Here is an 18,357-nt window from a genome sequence, read left to right on the forward strand (position 1 = left end):
AAGACATTTAGCCAATCTGAATATTTTCGCTTTTCACTTAAAAGCAGTGCTTGTAACAGGTGGCAGGAGTTATGTCAGTGGACAAAATTGTTAAAAATTATATCATATGAGCTTAGAAGGTGTTCAAGACAAAATAAATCAAAGAAAAAATAAAAATAATAAGTGAGAAAAGCAAAAATAAAACAAAATGCAATACAATCAAATAAGGATAAAATAAAAAGTAAATAATGCAATAATTGCCGAATGCTGTTAAATATACCACAAAGAAAGTTCAAATTATAAATTTAAAAATTTGAAAATAATAAATTTTTTGAAATCGTAATGCGAATTAAATTTGTTAACATTAATTTTATAATTGTATAGAAACCTAAAAACAACCTTTAGTGAAAATTAAAGTAAAAATTAGTGTTTATTTTGGATATAAAAATATTAATAATTACTTTTTGTCTTGTTTGATATTCAGCAAAAATGTTATTTTTAAAGATATACAAACAAGAACATTTAAAAAAAAATGTATAAATTTTCGAACCTGAAAAATATAGTTTATTGGTATTGAATCCGAAATGTTTACAAAGGATAATTGTCAACAGAGAATTTTGAGTTATAATTAATGGATTTAAATAACAATTATTGGTTCCACCTCATGAAACAATACCATAACAAATTATAGACTAAACTAAGGCTTAACAAAATGATTTTAACAATTTGAAATTTACGAACTTTCTTAATACATATGATTTATAAAGTAATTTTCTTGCCCGCATAACCAAAGAATCAACGTGTAACTTAAAATTTAACTAATTAAGGTTTTTAGTTGAGATAAAAAAGTCAGTGTCATGAGCGGGATTCGAACCCACGATCTTAGGCTGTATACGCCGCTGCTCTACCACTTGAGCTACCGTGACCTCTATCCACTCGGACACTAACTGCCCATCTCAACCCCACCTTTTTAAAATTTTCCCTCCTTTTTGCCATGTTTCAAATGCCGTGTTATCTATTTGATTCTCGGGGACAATGAAATAGCCACGGAAAGCTGGAGTTGACATGGACCCCACCTTTTGAATTTTCCCTCCTTTTTGCCATTTTTCAAATGTCGTGTAATATATTTGATGTAAATTGTCACCCTCAACACGGCAGACAAGAATGACACATTTACACGGAAAACAAACACTTTGAGCCCTGAAGATGATGTCAATAAAGATCGAAACGTAGTACGATAAAGAAAATGTTTTTCTAAAGCCTACGTCACACCAGAGCGCACCTCACGATCCCCAAATAATCTAAATAATAATATCTCGTTAGAATAATAAAAATAATGTGGAAAGTTTAAAGGGGGGAAAAACAGCAGAGGACTTCGTCGGTCTCCTGTATGTTTTTACTTCTTTCACTGGTTTTTCACGTATATCTTTCAACTCGCAGCCATTTGAAAAGTCTTGATTTGTTACTGAATCTTATGTTTTTAAAAGTCATTTGTACCTCAGGTTGTCAACAACGGAATAGACACAAAATACATGTGTACAATATCACCAGCATAGAAACATTGCCATATTCACTCAACTAGAGTCCACAATATTAAGCAACCTGTTTATTACATTACATAATGATACATAAATACGATACAAAACTATTTATAGTTTATGATAGTTGTGGGTCTGCGAGTCGGTGAAACAGGTCGGACCTGCATAGGTCACTAGGTCTGTATACTGCTTGGTACTAGACACCAACAGCTAGTACTCGAAAGAAAGCATGAATTTATAAACTAGTGTTATTTGTACCCCTGCAAAACTGATTACCACCACGGCATATAGGAGAGTACATTCGATGACTTCGGACTTCCTTTATAGAAGTCAATTCTTTATATCATTAAGAATTACGAAAGAAAACATGATTATAGAAACTAGCGTTATTTTTATCCCTACAAAAATATGAACAAAGCTAATAAATAAATTATTTGGATTCAGTCGGGTCACGTATGTGTTGTGTACGTTTCAATCTTTCGAGCTAACAAAAGAATGACCTAGGTTCTTCTAAGCGAAAAACTAGCGGATTTGGATGAATGGTCACTTTTTTTGATACAACGAATTTCTTTGTTTTTACATATTTACACAATACAAGTTTTGTACGAATGTCCGTATACAAACATTTATTTTTAAAAAAGTGCATATGTGTGTGCATGTTTAGATTATGAATGCTCATATTTAACACGTACATTTGGTTAAATAAAAATATGTAATTTTTATTAATGCATTTATTGAAATTCCTGTTTGATGTTTGGATGTGCATGTTGGTATTATTAAAGTCGCCTTTTGGATATTTATGTAAGCTTATGTATGTGCACTATTGTGCAACAATGTTTTTATGTTTGAATTGAACCTTTGGAAAAAATACGCATTGTGCAATACATTTTCGAGATGATTGTCGAATAAAGTAAGGTTTGAAATTGAAGTTTATTTGTTTAAACTTGGTTCTTCTTGAAATATTTCAATTTTTTAAATATAGAGATGGCTCTGCTAGGTTCACTACCTATCCTGATCCCTGGCAATGCACCGGTTCAAGTTTTTAAAAGGTTATTTATTATCTGCCATTTGGTTCGATTGATCAGATGAAAAACTTTATCACTAGTTGGTGAAATACTTTTTTTTCTACGGAGTTTTCTAGTTTTTCTGCAGATCAAACGATGCGATGAGAGGGGTGATAGGATGATGTAGAAAGTGAAAAGAAAGGATGAGCTCTGGTACGGGAAGGTCGTATATAAAGTGGGGAGGGTCGTTCCTCTGTTGCAGTGCAGCCAAGACACATCATGCGGACCATTGTAAGTACAGAAAACCGGCAAACCTGTCAAATTATTCAAAACTAAAACTACACAACTATATCATCTACCTTTTACTTTCTTATATATTGTCTCGTTTAATTTCTCTGCACAGAAAATTCAATGTTATTCAAAAGAATTACGAAGAACTATCGAATCTCAGACTTGAAAGAAATCAATCTTCTTTCCAAAAAAGACATTCGTTTACCAATTATTTTCTTTGGTATCTGTTGTACTTATTATAATCAAAATAATTATTAAGTTTCGTATTTACTAAAGAACTAAAAATAATCCAATGATCTTTATACCCATAATAAATTGTACTCACATTCATGTAGTTAGTTATGAGTAGAGCCCGAATTTGCATGCAATTGCATGTTCCTTTTGCTAAATTTACGACCATGGTAAACAGATATTTATCCGCATCTTTCATGGTACGGTGGTTCAAACTGTACTCTCCATATTTTTGCATATTTCAAGAATATTGAAATAATTTTTCCCTTAATCCAGGAACGAACTTACCACCGATACAAACCGATACCGATATTATTTGTGGCTCCATTTTCAAAACTTTTGGTGCAATTTTTTTTTGCCTTTCTTGAAAAATTAGTTTTTCTGACGTAGACGGGTTTTGGAAATAGAAGCCAGTTGAAACCCAAAAATACTTAGTGTCGGACCTCTTTCGTATTTTCAACTTAGTAAACCGAAAAATTCCGAACGTAAGAACTTCTTCTAAAATATCAGACTGGATTTTTCCTCTCAACGCAAAACGGAAATCCCAGGGGATGCAGAAATTATATTACAAAAGATATTAAAAAAATACCCTTGATTGAAATTCCAAATTGACTGATATTGGGAAAATTAATTAATTCTTAAATGGAAACAATAAAGTTGTTATATAGGGAATTGACATTCAAGTTATTAGTTTTCATTTTGAAAAAAAAAAAAACCATTTGTAAGTATGTCGGGTTCGAATGCAGGGCCGCTGGATTCGAACCCGGGACCTTTACCTTACAGTGATGAGCACCGTGTCAACCGTTGCGGCCACCGACGCCCCTGTCTCCTTTGCTGATGCTGTCTTTAGGTGCAAATATTTTTTTGAGCCATAAACGCTGTAGGATTACCGAAAATAACTTTGAAATGTTTCCCATCGTCAATTTTAATTAAGATCTCAGCTTAATTATTTTGCTCCTAATTTTGTATAATAAGATACATTACATAATATTTGTGTGATTGAAATTTTTCTGTTCTATATTTCAAAATGAATATGTAATAGTACAAAAGAATAATCTCGGTTGAAAAAAAAAAAAGTTAAATTATTAGTCGGGTGATGTTTCTGAATTAATAATAATATAATATATAATCTTAAAAATCGCTGATCAGTATTTTTAGAAAACTATCTTGTTATATCATTTTTCTATCGTGAGGTTTTAACATTTTCATGATCTGATGAAATTCTTGTTTAATTTAATTTTGTTTTAAGATTTTCCTTTTTATTTATTGTACTTAAATTGTTGGAAATATTAACTCGCAAGTTAAAAGGAAAAAAAATATACAAAACCATCCTCGTGGCCAGCATTTCCTCGCTGTTTTGTCTCAATCAAACTATTCAACAAAGCCTATTTTCACTGAAAAATAATTACACAAATAATATGATTCTTTTCACAATTAAAAACAAATAGGACAAAATTTAAAATAAATCTTTTCCAATCTGCTGTGATGACTAAAACGTTGAAGAAATAATTATAGTCTGTTTGTACTTTCACTGACGTTTGCATTACACCCTTGGCATTAAAGGATTAACATTAATCCAACTGGAAAATGTCAACAAGCAAAGTTCACAAGTTCAAATTGGAACTTAAACATAAAACTTCAGTCACTTAAATAGTGAGTAGTATTGGAAGTAATAATGCAGACCTATCTTTCAAAACTCTAATCTAAAACATCAATGTTTTATTACCCCATGTATCTTATAAATTATTTAATGTTTTAAAACTTCCTTATTTTCTCTCTCTTTCTCTCTCGCTCCCCCTCTCACTATTTCTCTCTCTAAAGTAAATTCATATACAAAATATTCCTAGTAACCTCTATAAACATGAACTTTTTATAGCATAATAGAATATTTTTATACTTGTTTTACTTTATGTATCTTCTTCAAAACAGCATCACTTGAGTAGTGAGTCTCCCTTTTTTTAACTCATAAAATAATGCTAAATCAATTATGGTCGTAATAATCGTCGTGCTAATATCATAGGATTATTAAAACAAATTGCTTTTATAAACAACAAAGAGCTCTTCGTTTATGCCAATCACTTTATTTTCTTTGCTTCCATCGACTTTATATTAATACCGACTGAACAATTAATAAATTCACATAGCGAATGGCGTAACATTACACGAGTTTTCATTGCATTATTAAATCAGCCTTTGGAATGTATGAGAGCCGTTCTCGTTGTTATATTCAACAAAATCGAAGGTAACTTTCACCTGCCGGAGTGCACAAGATGTAACTTTGACCTATGGCCCAAAGCACAGATCGGTTTTTGAAAATGGATTAGCCTACTGACATTTTACCTCAATTTGATGGTCCGTATGATGCAAATGTGAAACCTTTTTTTTCATTTCATTTAATTATTCAGAAATCGTGAGATGAGTTCTGGTGTTATGTAGGTTTCAGAAAAACATTTTCTTTATCGAAGACAAACACTTTGAGCCCTGAAGATGATCTCAATAAAGATCGAAACTAATTATTCAGAAATCGTGAGATGCGGTCTGGTGTTATGTAGGTTTCAGAAAAACATTTTCTTTATCGAAGACAAACACTTTGAGCTCTGAAGATGATCTCAATAAAGATCGAAACGTTGGCACGATAAAGAAGATGTTTTTCTGAAACCTACATCACACCAGACCGCATCTCACGATTTCTGAATAATTATCGCTTAACGGTCACTAATCGCCACACACGTATTTTTTAATGTTTATACTACCGTAAATATTGACAAGATTAGATTTTAATGTTCTGTCTCTTGTATTTCATATCCTTTCTTACATACGTTCTCATAAATTATATTAATTTTTAAAGCTTACATTTTGGGTCTCCCTCCCTCTCACCCTCTATATATATACATCTACTTGTCTATCTATTTATTTATCTATTCATCTAACTATTAATCTATCTATCTATCCCTCTTTCGTCACCTTAACTCATTGTAAATCGCTATATTAGACTCCTTCATTTTCATTTCTTGTTATCCTTTTTTTCGCTCAAACCATCGCGCTCTAAGAGCCGTTGGATGTAAGAGGTCAAATTATACCAAATTTTGCTAATGTAAACACGACGTTAATTATTCATTCTCTCTCACTCGGTTACGCTTCCCCTCACTCTCACTTTCACTCTCTCTCTCATTCTCTTTTTCTCTTCCTCACTTTCAATCACACACTCTTTTTGAATCCCTCTTGTTGTCTCTCTCTCTCTCTTTTTTCTCTCTCTCTCTCTGACTATCTCTCTCCTTCGCTTTTCATCCGTTTCACCCTCTTTATTCTTTCTTCCTCTTTCTCTTTCACTTAATATCTCCTTCTCTGTCTATCTGTCTCTATCTCTGTCTGTCTGTCTGTCTGTCTCTCTCTCTTTCTCTCTCTCTCTCTCTCTCTCTCCTATCTCTCTCTTATTCTCTTTTTCTCTTCCTCACTTTCAATCACACACTCTTGTTGAATCTCTCTTGTTGTCTCTCTCTCCTCTCTCCCTCTCTCTCTCTCTCTCTTTATTTATTTATTTCTGAAGTCCGCTCTCTCTTTTTCGCTTCTCCCTATCTCTGTCTCTATCTTTTTCTACCCTTTAAGGCTTGCTCCAACTAGAAAACCAACAACTCGTAATATAATTAATTTTTTAATATATATTATCAGGCTCTCACCCTGCTGTTGTGCGCTTGTGCGTACGGCCAGCAGCAGGCCCAGAAAAGACAAGATTCCCGTCCGGCGGTATACCAGAACCAGGAGTACAAGGACCAGGAGCAGGCGGAAGACAGACCGAGGTACCAGAACAATTTCCAAACCGGCTACAACCAGGGCTTCCAAAATTACGAAAACCAAAACCGGAATTATCAACACGACAGCACTCCAGTACCGGCTCACCTCCCGGAACCGAGAGTAGCCGTCACGCCTATACCAATCATCAGGCTAAACAAACAGCAATCACTCGACGGAAGCTACAAATCTAGGTGAATAAATTAATTTTTATAATAAATCCGGAATACGGGATACAATTTTTGATGGTGATGTTAATGATGGTGTTTAGTTTCAATTAATTGCGTTGCCAAATAATATTGAGTGTGTGGTAAAGTAGGTACGATTAAATTGACTTCTTTGGTTAAACATTGGCAGATATGGTTCATCTGTTCTCAATCGAACATCACGGCTTACGTTGCAGATACACTTTTTTTTGTCATTTTTGATTTTCGGTCAACCTGAAGGCAAATAGCTTCATTTGTACTTACCAAAACCGACAAAAAACATAGGTGCAACAGCAGATGTGCCAACAGATAGAACAGAACTATTATAGAACGTTTTCGTTTAGAAATTTAGGTCCCAAATAACGGCAATATCTCCAAAAGCATCTATAGCCACATGACGAATTCAGTCAGGAATGAGACAAATGTTCAGCAACAGCAGAGGTTACATCAACCCTCGGGGTGCCGGTTTTTGAAAAAAAAACAAAAAACATTTGTATGTCGGGCTCGAATGCAGGGCCGCTGGATTCGAACCCGGGACTTTTACCTTACAGTAATGAGCGCCGTGTCACCGCCTAAACCGTTGCGGCCATATTACTAATCCAAGATTGACAGGAGTGTTGTACCTACTCAAAATTTTAGACGATTTTGTTGTAGAATGTAAAGAGGTGCTTGGAGACTTTTGAGATGTAAAAAACCTGCCCATACTCCACATAATTTTCAAAAACATACGGCGATTAATAAGCAAATAATTAATTTTCCCAAAAATATAAGTTCAAGGGTATAAGAAACAAAAAACTACTGACAAATGTTTAAAAAAGCGTCACACTAGCATTCAATGTTTTCTAATTTATTTTGTAGAGTGATATGGACGTTTTTAAGTAGTTTGTGAATTTAAAAAAATAACTCAACGCTCCAAATTATTTAAATTAAGCCATACACTGAAGTTTTATTATAGGAAAAGTCGATATATTGTCTTTTCTGGAAAGTTAGGCTACCCAACACAGTTGTTCTTTTTGAATGATCTGTTTTTCAGATATAGTGAAACTACAAGCAAACTGTGTTCATGTGTTTGGTCAAAATTCGAAATAAATTATTTTAATTAATTATACTTTTAATCTAATATCTTAGTTGTGATGAAAAAACTAGTGCCACGAACGGGATTCGAACCGATGAACCTCGGTTAAAAGTATAATTAATTTCAATAATTAATAGGTCAATTATGCCCACCAATTGCATGTATGGTTTGAAATAAACTGAAGCAGGGATTTTTATTCGGAGAGTGAAGGGGTTGATTTTTCTGGGTTGAATTTTATTCCTCCTTTTCACACGGAGACTCCAGTAGGGTGAGATGTTATGAAAAGTTTAGAGTCGAAATAACTGGATCAGAGTTACTTGGGAGGATCGCTATCGTCTCGAAGATTAGGGTGATTTGATGATGGGGTGGGAGGTCAAATGCGTGGGGATCAGAACATTACCCTGAGGTACACCAGCAAGGATTAGGTATTTTGGCCATTGAGGTATCTGCGAATTTCCAAAACTTTAAAATTATCAGAAATCTATATGTTTTTAATTGGTCATAGTTTACCAAAGTGATTATTTAAAATGATTTATAATTTTGATAATGGATTTGATGATGGGGTGGGAGGTCAAATGTGTGGGGGCCAGAACATTACCCTGAGGTACACCAGCAAGGATTAGGTATTTTGGCCAGTGAGGTATCTGCGAATTTCCAAAACTTTAAAATTATCAGAAATCTATATGTTTTTAATTGGTCATAGTTTACCAAAGTGATTATTTAAAATGATTTGTAATTTTTGTGCAAAGTGTGGTTTGAGATTTTTAATAATTTGGAAAAAAGTTGAAGGTTGAGACGATGAGTTGGTGTCTCGGAGGACCAGTCATGTGACAAGTGCTTCGAGAAGCGGCGTATTGGGTCGGAAAGGTCGTGGGTTCGAGTCCCCTCGCGCCACTAATTTTTCCTCTCAACTACACTTTACATAAAAATTATACATATAAATCATCTGGATTTATGAAACTACTGACAGACGAACAACAACTGGTTTCTATTTTTTTGTAAAGCGGTATTAAAGATTTTGAAGCGGTTTGTGATTTTAAATAATCTTTCTATACTCCGCAATTTAAATTAGATCATTCGTGGCAAATTTATTATATAATTTTATTATCAAATAGGAAGAATCGATATATTGCCTATAAAGTTAGGAATCACAGGACAGTTAGTGGTTCGTATGAAATGATTATTTTTTCACAATGTTCATCTGTTTGATGTCAGCTTTATTATTATAATTTTACATAAAAATTCAGGGATAGAGTGAATTTAAAAGATTCCATAATTTTTTATAATATAATAAATATTTTTATTTGATAATCATTAGAAATGGCTTCAAAGTTCTGTTGTAGAATGTTATGACCGACTATTTTCTTGCATAATTTCCTACCTTCACGATCATAAAGTTGGAAGGAAAAAAAAAGAAAGGAAAATTGAATTTACGACACTGTCTTATTAGTGAAATAAATCTGTAACTATTTTACGAGTGTTGATATGTTTTTGTTTCTGCTCAAAATTCTATTTCAATTTTTGCTTTTAATACAAGGACCAGGGTGATCAGGGATGATCAAAAGTATTGATAAATGTTCAACAATGTATAGGCCACCCAGGACTGTTTTTTAAACATATCTTCTCTTTCTATATTTCATTTTACTCTTATTTATTTTTGCTTACTTATTTCGTTTTATAATTGAAATAAAAATTTTGCGATTTGTTCTTTAAAAAAGCTTTATTTTAAGAAGTTTTTTATTTTAGATTTTTTCGAGTTTAAGCTACAGCAGAATACACGTATATGTGAAAAGTTCAAAATGCGATCGTTTTAACTTATTGTCTAACTTTTTATACAATCGTCGAAGCAAATGGGAGGTCAAAAACGGAAAAAATACCCTCGTTGCATAACGCCATGATGTAAGTTCATTCAGGGGTGGGAATGATGAGCTTGCCACTCCTCCGGCTTCGTTTGCGCAACTGCGTAACGCAAACACATCTCGACGAGTATCAAATCAAAAACGCATCGAAATCTCTGACCTACTCGGGAGAGTTCAGGACCCAAGGCGGCTGACGGGAAAATCGCAGAATGTCGCAACTACGACTAACCTCTTAGCCTCTTAGGCCTTATGCCAGCAGTCATCCGTCAAATTTAACACCTGGGGTCTCACCCGTTTCTTTATTTCTCCGCGATACGACCTTTTCAAAATTAGAAAAGCCGAAGGTAAAATCTAAAAGGAACTGGTTAAATTAATTCGGAATGGAGGACAAGCGATAACCCGCAGACCAGTTTTTTGATTCACATAAACTTCTTTGATTTTGTTATTTGTGTTTTTGCTGTTTTTCGGTGTAAACCTCTTACAGCGTTTGCTTTTATTTTATTTTTTTATTTATCACANTTTTTCTTAATTTGTGAATCTCTATTCTTTTAAGGAGTTCTAAGTCAATTGGTATCTGCCCTGTTATAACTTGAAGTGCGTCTGTTGACGTAGTTCGATACCCTTTACATAGCCATTTTAGTGCACCTCTTTGTATGGTTAATAATTTATTGACTTGGGTTTTATTTAATTTTGTAGCCCAAGCTGGTGCTGCATAACACAGTATTGAAAGGTTTACGACTTTATATAATATTTTGTGCTTTCAAATTTTAGCCCCCAAGTAGCTTTTGCTAAGTTAGCCAGGTAATTTTGTTTTCCTTCTATTTTTTTCCGGATGTTCTCAATATGGATGCTAGGGTTGAAACTGTTACTGATCACTACTCCTAAGTATGTTACGTTTTTTTCTACTTTTATTGTCTTCCCGTTGAAGCTAATTTTTGGGTTATTCGAGGGTGCTACTTTTCCTTTTAAGAATTGAACTTTGGTTTTTTCCTCTGATACTTGGAGCTTTTGTTGTTGGCACCAATTATGGACTATCTTTATAGCTTCTTCGCATCTTTCGTTTATTACCCTTACGCTGTTCCCATCAACGACTAGGGCCAAGTCATCCATGAATGCAGTTGCACTTATTTGGTAGGTTTGCATTTCCTCCAATATTCCATCAAAGGCTATTATCCATAGAAGTGGTCCTAGGATGGAGCCCTGGGGGCATCCTAGGTTCACTCTTTTGAACAATTCTTCGTTATTAATTTCTGTTGTTGCATATCTTTCGTGGAAGTAATTTTTGATAACTTTGAGTAGTTGATCATTGATTCCTTTGTTATAGAGGTTAAGTCTGAACATTAATTCGGAATGGAGGACAAGCGATAACCCGCAGACCAGTTTTTTGATTCACATAAACTGCTCAAATAATAATAGGGGTATTGCCAATTCTCTACCTTTTTATTATAAATTGATTAAAATTTATTACAAATTATTATGTTTTTACTGAAGGAATATTTAATTAAAAGATTTTGAAAAAATAAAAGGTTGTAATTCCATAATNCAAGTGGTAGAGCAGCGGCGTATCAAGCCGAAGATCGTGGGTTCGAATCCCGCTCGTGCCATTGACTTTTTTATCTCAACTAAAAACCTTAATTAATTGTATGATATTAATTGGTCAAGCGGACCACGAAACTAGTGAATTTACTGTTAATAATGTTGTCACTAATTTCACAAGGAATTTAACTCCATAGATGTTGCAACGCTGCACTAAGTTGTTACAGGTCAACTGGCTGCAAATGGTGATCGAAAAGCCTTTTTGCAACGCATCCCCCACATGTTGTCAATCGGGTTGAAGTCTGAGACAATGGAGGAAGGAGCAAATGGGAAATTCCCAGATTTTCTAAACTTTGATGAACAACTCTGCTTCTATGAGGTCTGGTATTGTCATCCAAAAATCGAAAATCCCTGATAATGAGATCCCTGGTTTGTGGGATGTAGTCCTCGACAATTTCTAGAATATAACGGACTGCGGTGATGTTGCCTTCAACTATGGAGTCCAGTTCTTCCTCCATTGAAAATCCCAGCCAAGACCATTGCACCACTACAAACTGATCCTTCGGCGCCTGCTTTCACTGTAGAAACGCGACTCATCAGTAAACATGATAGCATTCCAACTGGTGTTCTCTTCTAGGCGCTCGATGCACCATAGTTCCAACCTGAGTTGATGATGGCGGGCAGTTGCTGTCAGCCTCAAAGGGGCATACGAAGTGAGGCCAACTTCCCACAAACGATTACGAATCGTTTGAGTCAATAAAAGCCTTGCCAAAACATCTTGTACTTCGTCTTAATGCACTGTGTCCACTATCAGACCTCCTATTGGCACTTCCAGTCTCTCGGAATCAAGCTGAAGCCCGGGACACCATTTCCGAAAAATGCCAACTGCCTCTTTGATACCCCCTTGCGGGTGACCTCGATGACTCGTTATGACTACAATATTGCGAACTTCTGGTTCAAGATGAAGTCTTGCCACGATTAAAGAGAATACAACTGGACTGACGAGAAAAGGTGTTTGTTTACAAAATGAATAATCTTCATGTTTACTATTCATAAGTAAATCCGTAATTAAAAAAGGGATTTACATTTTTTGTTTTTGGTTTGTATTTTCTATTTTGTTTTATCCAACTAACAAGAATATTTAAGAACTAACAAGAATTTAATTAAAATAATAGAACGAATAAATTATAAATAACCCTGTTCATTTTTGAGAACTACAAGTGGTTTCTGAAACCATGTTTATCCTCAAATACGAATTCCTTTACAACTAGAACACACTGGGAATCTTGGTTTGAATTATGTTGCGACTCGAAATCTACTCTGAGTAGGTTTAATGTTCGGACTCAGGTCAGACTGCTCCGCAACCGTGTCTACACCAAGATTCATGTTGCGATTCAGTTCTAAAGTCGAAAATGTTGGGCGAAGTTACATCCACCTTTCGGCAGTCCTAGATGCCATTGCCACATAAAAGGCTGTACTATTGGGCTAAAGCTGTATCACATTGATCAACATTACCTGAGGCAGATGAACAATGGTCATTTCTTACCTGTTGGGTTGTTAACTTAAAACTTTTTCTATAATTTTTTATTCGTGAAAGTTTTGGGTGTGCTTATTTGTTTTTTTGGTCCAATCTGCATGAATGCTTCACATTCCTAAATAAGTGTATAAATGAATTAAGTGCAGTTGCACTAGTAGTGAAGTGCCTTATTAGCAAATCATAATCAAAAATCCACTTTTTATCTATTAATTTTATATAATATTGATTAATTTTCAGTTATGAAACTGGCAACAGTATTGTTGCTGAGGAGACTGGATTTGTCAAAAACCTTGGTGTGGAAGGAGTCGAAGGGCTCGTCCAGTATGGGTCTTATTCTTACACAGATCCAGACGGAAGGGTCATCACCGTGCGGTACACCGCTGATGAAGGAGGTTTCAGGCCAGAAGGCGACCACTTACCGACACCACCTCCAGTTCCAGCAGAAGTTCAAAAAGGACTGGACATAATTTTCGAATCTATCAGACTACAGGCGGTCAGTGATCAATATTAATCTATTTTAATATGGTCTTCTATTCAAATACATTTTGGATTAATAGAAAAATTAATCCAGCAAGCACAGCTAATTTTTTCACAATTTGTCCACAGGAAAAGGAAGCGAGTGAGAAACACGCCCACAACACTCAGCAAGAATCGGCCAACTATCCAGAATCTCGTGATGACGATGGCTCCTACAGGCCTGAGTACAATAATTAAAGACTGATTCTTCATCATTTGTAAAAACCTAGGCAAATTGATTACAAATTCGCCAGGTTTATATATGTTCCATCAATTTATTTTGCATGCTAATCTGATTTTATAATTTTAAAAAATAAAAAGTTTTTGTTTAACTAAAACCAGCAACTTTTATTTTACGTTCATTCTTATCTTTCCTATTTTTGCTGGCATATTAACTCAATATGCTAATTTTTTTCCCCTCGGGGGCTTCCAACAATAAAGTCATTTCAGCCCCCTCGCACTGCACTGTTATGGCCGATGGGGCACCCACTTGCAACAATCAAATAAATACCCCAGTTTCTCTTAAAAAGCGGAATAGGGGATCAACATATGACTTGCTCACCCGAGTACCATTCTTATGTCAGGGTTCATGCCTACTCGCTCCCTGTAGGGGGCCAAGGCACGGCACTCCTCGACAAGAAGAGACATACTGAGCAACCTTTCTCTACAAGCGGGACACCTGCGCGGGTTTTGACCCAGAAGCAGATGTCCATGTGTCAGACGGGTATGGCCAATCCTCAACCAAGTTAACACGATCCTTTCATTTCGTTTCAGATAGTTTTCTCTTAGGGGCCATCATTTAGTCGTGCCCTTAACTCACAGGAGCTTCTCGGACAACCCAGTCACAGTGTTCTTTACTGCTCACACTTAGGATCAATATGCTAATTAAACATTGTCACATCATAACTTAAACAACTTGAGCATATTTGACTGTGCCAGTTCATCATAATCAACACCTTTTCTCTGGCAGACGGACCAGAGATGTCTAATTAATGCTGCAAATTGAATAAGCTGTACTTTTTTAAATAAAATTTCATTTATTAAATTATTAACTGACAAGCCAAGAACACATTGAAGCTTGCCTGGTAGAACACAGAAGAATAGAGTGATGCAGGACTACATATCAGAAGTAGTAAGTGCTAGATGGCTAATCTCAAATAAAAACTCTGAATCTTGGGATGCTGGATAGGAGTGCCAAGGATAAAGGGGGCCCCCAACCGCAAAACTAAAGGAAATGGTTTATTGTGGTTGAGGTCTGAAATGGCCATAATGTTTATGGCAAAAGGGTATGGTATTTTTTCTGTTAATGTCCCTCAGTTCCATTCCTTGCTCTTAGCATTTTCTGGCTCTTAATAGAAAGAACCTAAGGTTGTTTTCTGATCAATGTTTACTTTTCTCCAAATATAACCTAGGTATGTAAAAGGTTCATGGTTAGTTTTATGAAAAATTATAAGTACTGAAAGCTAATAAAAATTAATTCACTACTTTCGTGGTCCACTTGACCAATTAATACATGACAATTAATTAAGGTTTTTAGTTGAAATGAAAAAAGTTAATGGCACGAGAGGGATTCGAACCCATGACCGATTACACAACATTTGAAAAATGGCAAAAGGAGGGAAAACTCATAAGGTGGGGTTGAAATGGGGAGTTGATGTTCGAGTGGATCGAGGTTACGACAGCTCAAGTGGTAGAGCAGCGGCGTATCTAGCCGAAGGTCGTGGGTTCGAATCCCTCTCGTACCATTAACTTTTTTCATCTCAACTAAAAACCTTAATTAATTGTCAGCTAATAAAAATGTTGTATTGCACTAACAACTATCTTGTTATAAAAAATACCTACAGGGCAGCAACAAAAATAGTCAATTATAAAGATGTAATTACATTTTTAATTTTACAGTATCTTTTATGCGATCAACCAGCCTTTACTCTATATAGTTTTGTAGATTAGGGTTGTGGTCATTTTTAGTTTTAGCGCACATATAATATGGCAAAGAGTAAAAATTTAAAAGATTGTAAGTTGAGAAGAGGAGTTAGTGTCCAAGTGGATCAGTCATGATAGCTCATGTGTTATAGCGCAGCATATTGAGCCAAAGGTCGTGGGTTTGAATCGAATTTTATCTCAGCCAAGATAGATAGATTGTATAATTAATTAAATAATAATAAAAAAAGTTTATTTACCTTATATAAACAAATGAACCAAATTAACGAGAGATTTCAGACTCTCGCCTGTATATAATCTAACATTAATTAACCTTACATTATTTTTATTCAAGTAATATCGAGAAAAAACAACTTGGAGAAACTTATGGAGAAAAGGAAAAACACTTACCTAACAGATTAAATTATAATATGATATGCTTCATTCTCTTATGTTTACATTTTATATAATTGAGCGAGCTATAATTAACAATTTCAATTATGTGCTGATGAGCTGTCCTCACATGACTTTACAAAATTTTTCTGTTACCCAGTAAATGCATGTGGATATGCTTGACATACTAAGGGCGAAGTGCAGATGCACCACCTGTGAAATGCAGGTACCATTCTTATATGAAGTTTGTCATAATTAATTTTACATGTGTTTGACCAAATGGGCAAAGTATGTATAGAGGAGCAAAGATGACTTTTTGTATAACATTTAAGCCAGATTTTTTATTTAGTAACGGGAATAATTTGTAAAGTGCTCCAACAGTTGAGCTTAAGACATCTTAGAGCCCAGCTGCATCATTAAATATTTTATGGATCTTTTCCATTGTGATTGAAAATGCTCAACATTTACATTTCATGACACTTAGGCCTCCTTTCAGTGATTAATATTGTCTGAGTTTTGCCAATGTTGTTTAAATTTTCCATTTGCTGAAATATTTAAAACATTTGTGTATGGCTATTGAAATATGATTGGCGATGATATTGATTCTAAATGAGAACATGGATAAGCTGTGATATTGTAAACGTGCTTGCAACATTAACTTGCTGACATTATTAATAGAGATGTTAAATAATGTGGGGCCAAGAACTGAACCTTGTGACACCCTGGCTGTAGCTTTGCAGGTTATCGAGACTGTTGGAAATGTTGATGAAAAATTGTCTATTATTTAAATAGCTATTGATAAGGGATATTAATTAACTGGGGAAACTGTATGGATTTATCTTTATCAGATTCATGGGTACCATGAATGGATGATACATTACTTGCTTTCAAGGATACACATCTTATAGCAAATGGTTTGACCATTTGTTTAGTTGTTTATTTATAAATAAACAACATGGTAATACATTATATATTATGATACAGATAACATGATAATTTGAAGCCAACTAGTTGTATCGGTCTCCTGTGCTTTTTAATAAGGCTGGGACATTGGCGTTCCCTTTATATTTTATTTTTAACATATCTTTGAATTCTGGTATTTTTACAGACAAATGGAAACTTAGTTACATTAAACCATTTCTAAAACTGGCTATCCATCTGAAGTTACTAATTATTACCCCATTTGTCATCAGTCTGCCATCAGTATCATTACCCCTTTCTATAATTAATTTAAAATACCCGAACAACTTTGTTTTCGACCTAACTCTTGCTGTTTGAAAATTTTATACTAAATGCTTTTTCCCCCAATAAACAAGTTGATGTGATTTACATAGACATCAGTAAGGCATTTGATTGTGTCATTTTTAATTAACTTTTAGTGAAATTAAATGTTCTGGGCTTCCATTAATCCAAATTGTTGTGGTTTCATAGTTATTTGTAAGGTAAACAGCTTCAAGTAAAAATTAAAAATTTTATGTCTAAAATTATTGAAGCAATCTGGAGAAGACCAGAGTTCTCATTTAGGTCCTTTATTATTTTTGATCTTTATTAATGATGTTGTTGAATTTTTTCCTTAGAATATTCTTGCTCTTTTCTGATAATGTCAAGCTGTATCATGTAATTAATAATGACACAAAAATACTTCAAACCACTTTTTCTAATTTTATTGATTGGTGCTCAAAAAATGGACTTAAAAATGGACTCATTTTCTAGATGTAATAAAAAAGTTAACTATTTGGTATCAAATTGCAACTACAAACTGTGACCAGTTATTGGTTAACCAATGAATTTTCCCAGATGTAACCAATATTAGGAGGTTCATATAACTTAGCAGTTGAAATACCATTGTAAAAAAATTAAATAAATAAATAAATACTATTACAAATGGTTTAAATAAAAAAGAAGCCAAAGATAGAATAGTTGCTTAAAATGAATAAATAATGCAAATAATAATTAACGTGGTAAAATATAAATGTATAAAATAAATTTAGCCAATACAACACCCTGACAATATAATTAATAATTAATGTAATAAATTTATAATATTAATTTAAAAAATAATTTAAGTATTACAACATGGTAACATTTTGCAGAATAAACTATGTAGTAAAATATATATTATAAATAAAAATCGTTATAACCGTACAAAAAATTGTACCGAAATAATAAATATAGATGTAATAAATGTCGTACCCTGTTACATTTTTTGAAAAGATATAGGGGTATTTTACTGTATGTAGTAATATTCTAGGTGTTTTGTTTGAATGCGTGTATTTATTAGTGTGAGTGGAAAGGGGTGATGGTGAAATATAGTGTCACCATCACTCCTCAAGCAGTGTGTGTGCTTAGGGTTGATGGCGGAATATTTGTAAAAGTACCTCATCAACCCTAATTTAGGTTAGATTGTTAGGTGTAGAGGTCGATGGATGAATATCTAACTCCACTGACTAATCGAAATGAGTGCATGCATGATTGTATTTTTA

General features: G+C 34.2%; 1 protein-coding gene and 1 long non-coding RNA gene across 2 annotated transcripts in view; one reads left to right on the forward strand and one right to left on the reverse strand.

The window, feature by feature from the left end:
* LOC106665246 overlaps positions 1 to 18,357 on the reverse strand; it is a 255,348-nt gene that overhangs the window by 1,368 nt on the left and 235,623 nt on the right. The gene's annotated exons all lie outside the window — the stretch shown is intronic.
* On the forward strand, positions 2,591 to 13,870 carry LOC106665309 (larval cuticle protein LCP-22-like). The gene is made up of 4 exons (XM_014391639.2): positions 2,591 to 2,812; positions 6,713 to 7,026; positions 13,283 to 13,538; positions 13,652 to 13,870. The coding sequence occupies exons 1-4, from the start codon at positions 2,801 to 2,803 to the stop codon at positions 13,757 to 13,759; spliced, it is 690 nt and encodes a 229-aa protein (XP_014247125.1). The 5' UTR covers positions 2,591 to 2,800; the 3' UTR covers positions 13,760 to 13,870.

This window comes from Cimex lectularius, unplaced genomic scaffold, assembly GCF_000648675.2.
Source record: "Cimex lectularius strain Harlan isolate CLEC.00 unplaced genomic scaffold, Clec_2.1 scaffold186, whole genome shotgun sequence".
Lineage (NCBI taxonomy): Eukaryota > Metazoa > Arthropoda > Insecta > Hemiptera > Cimicidae > Cimex > Cimex lectularius.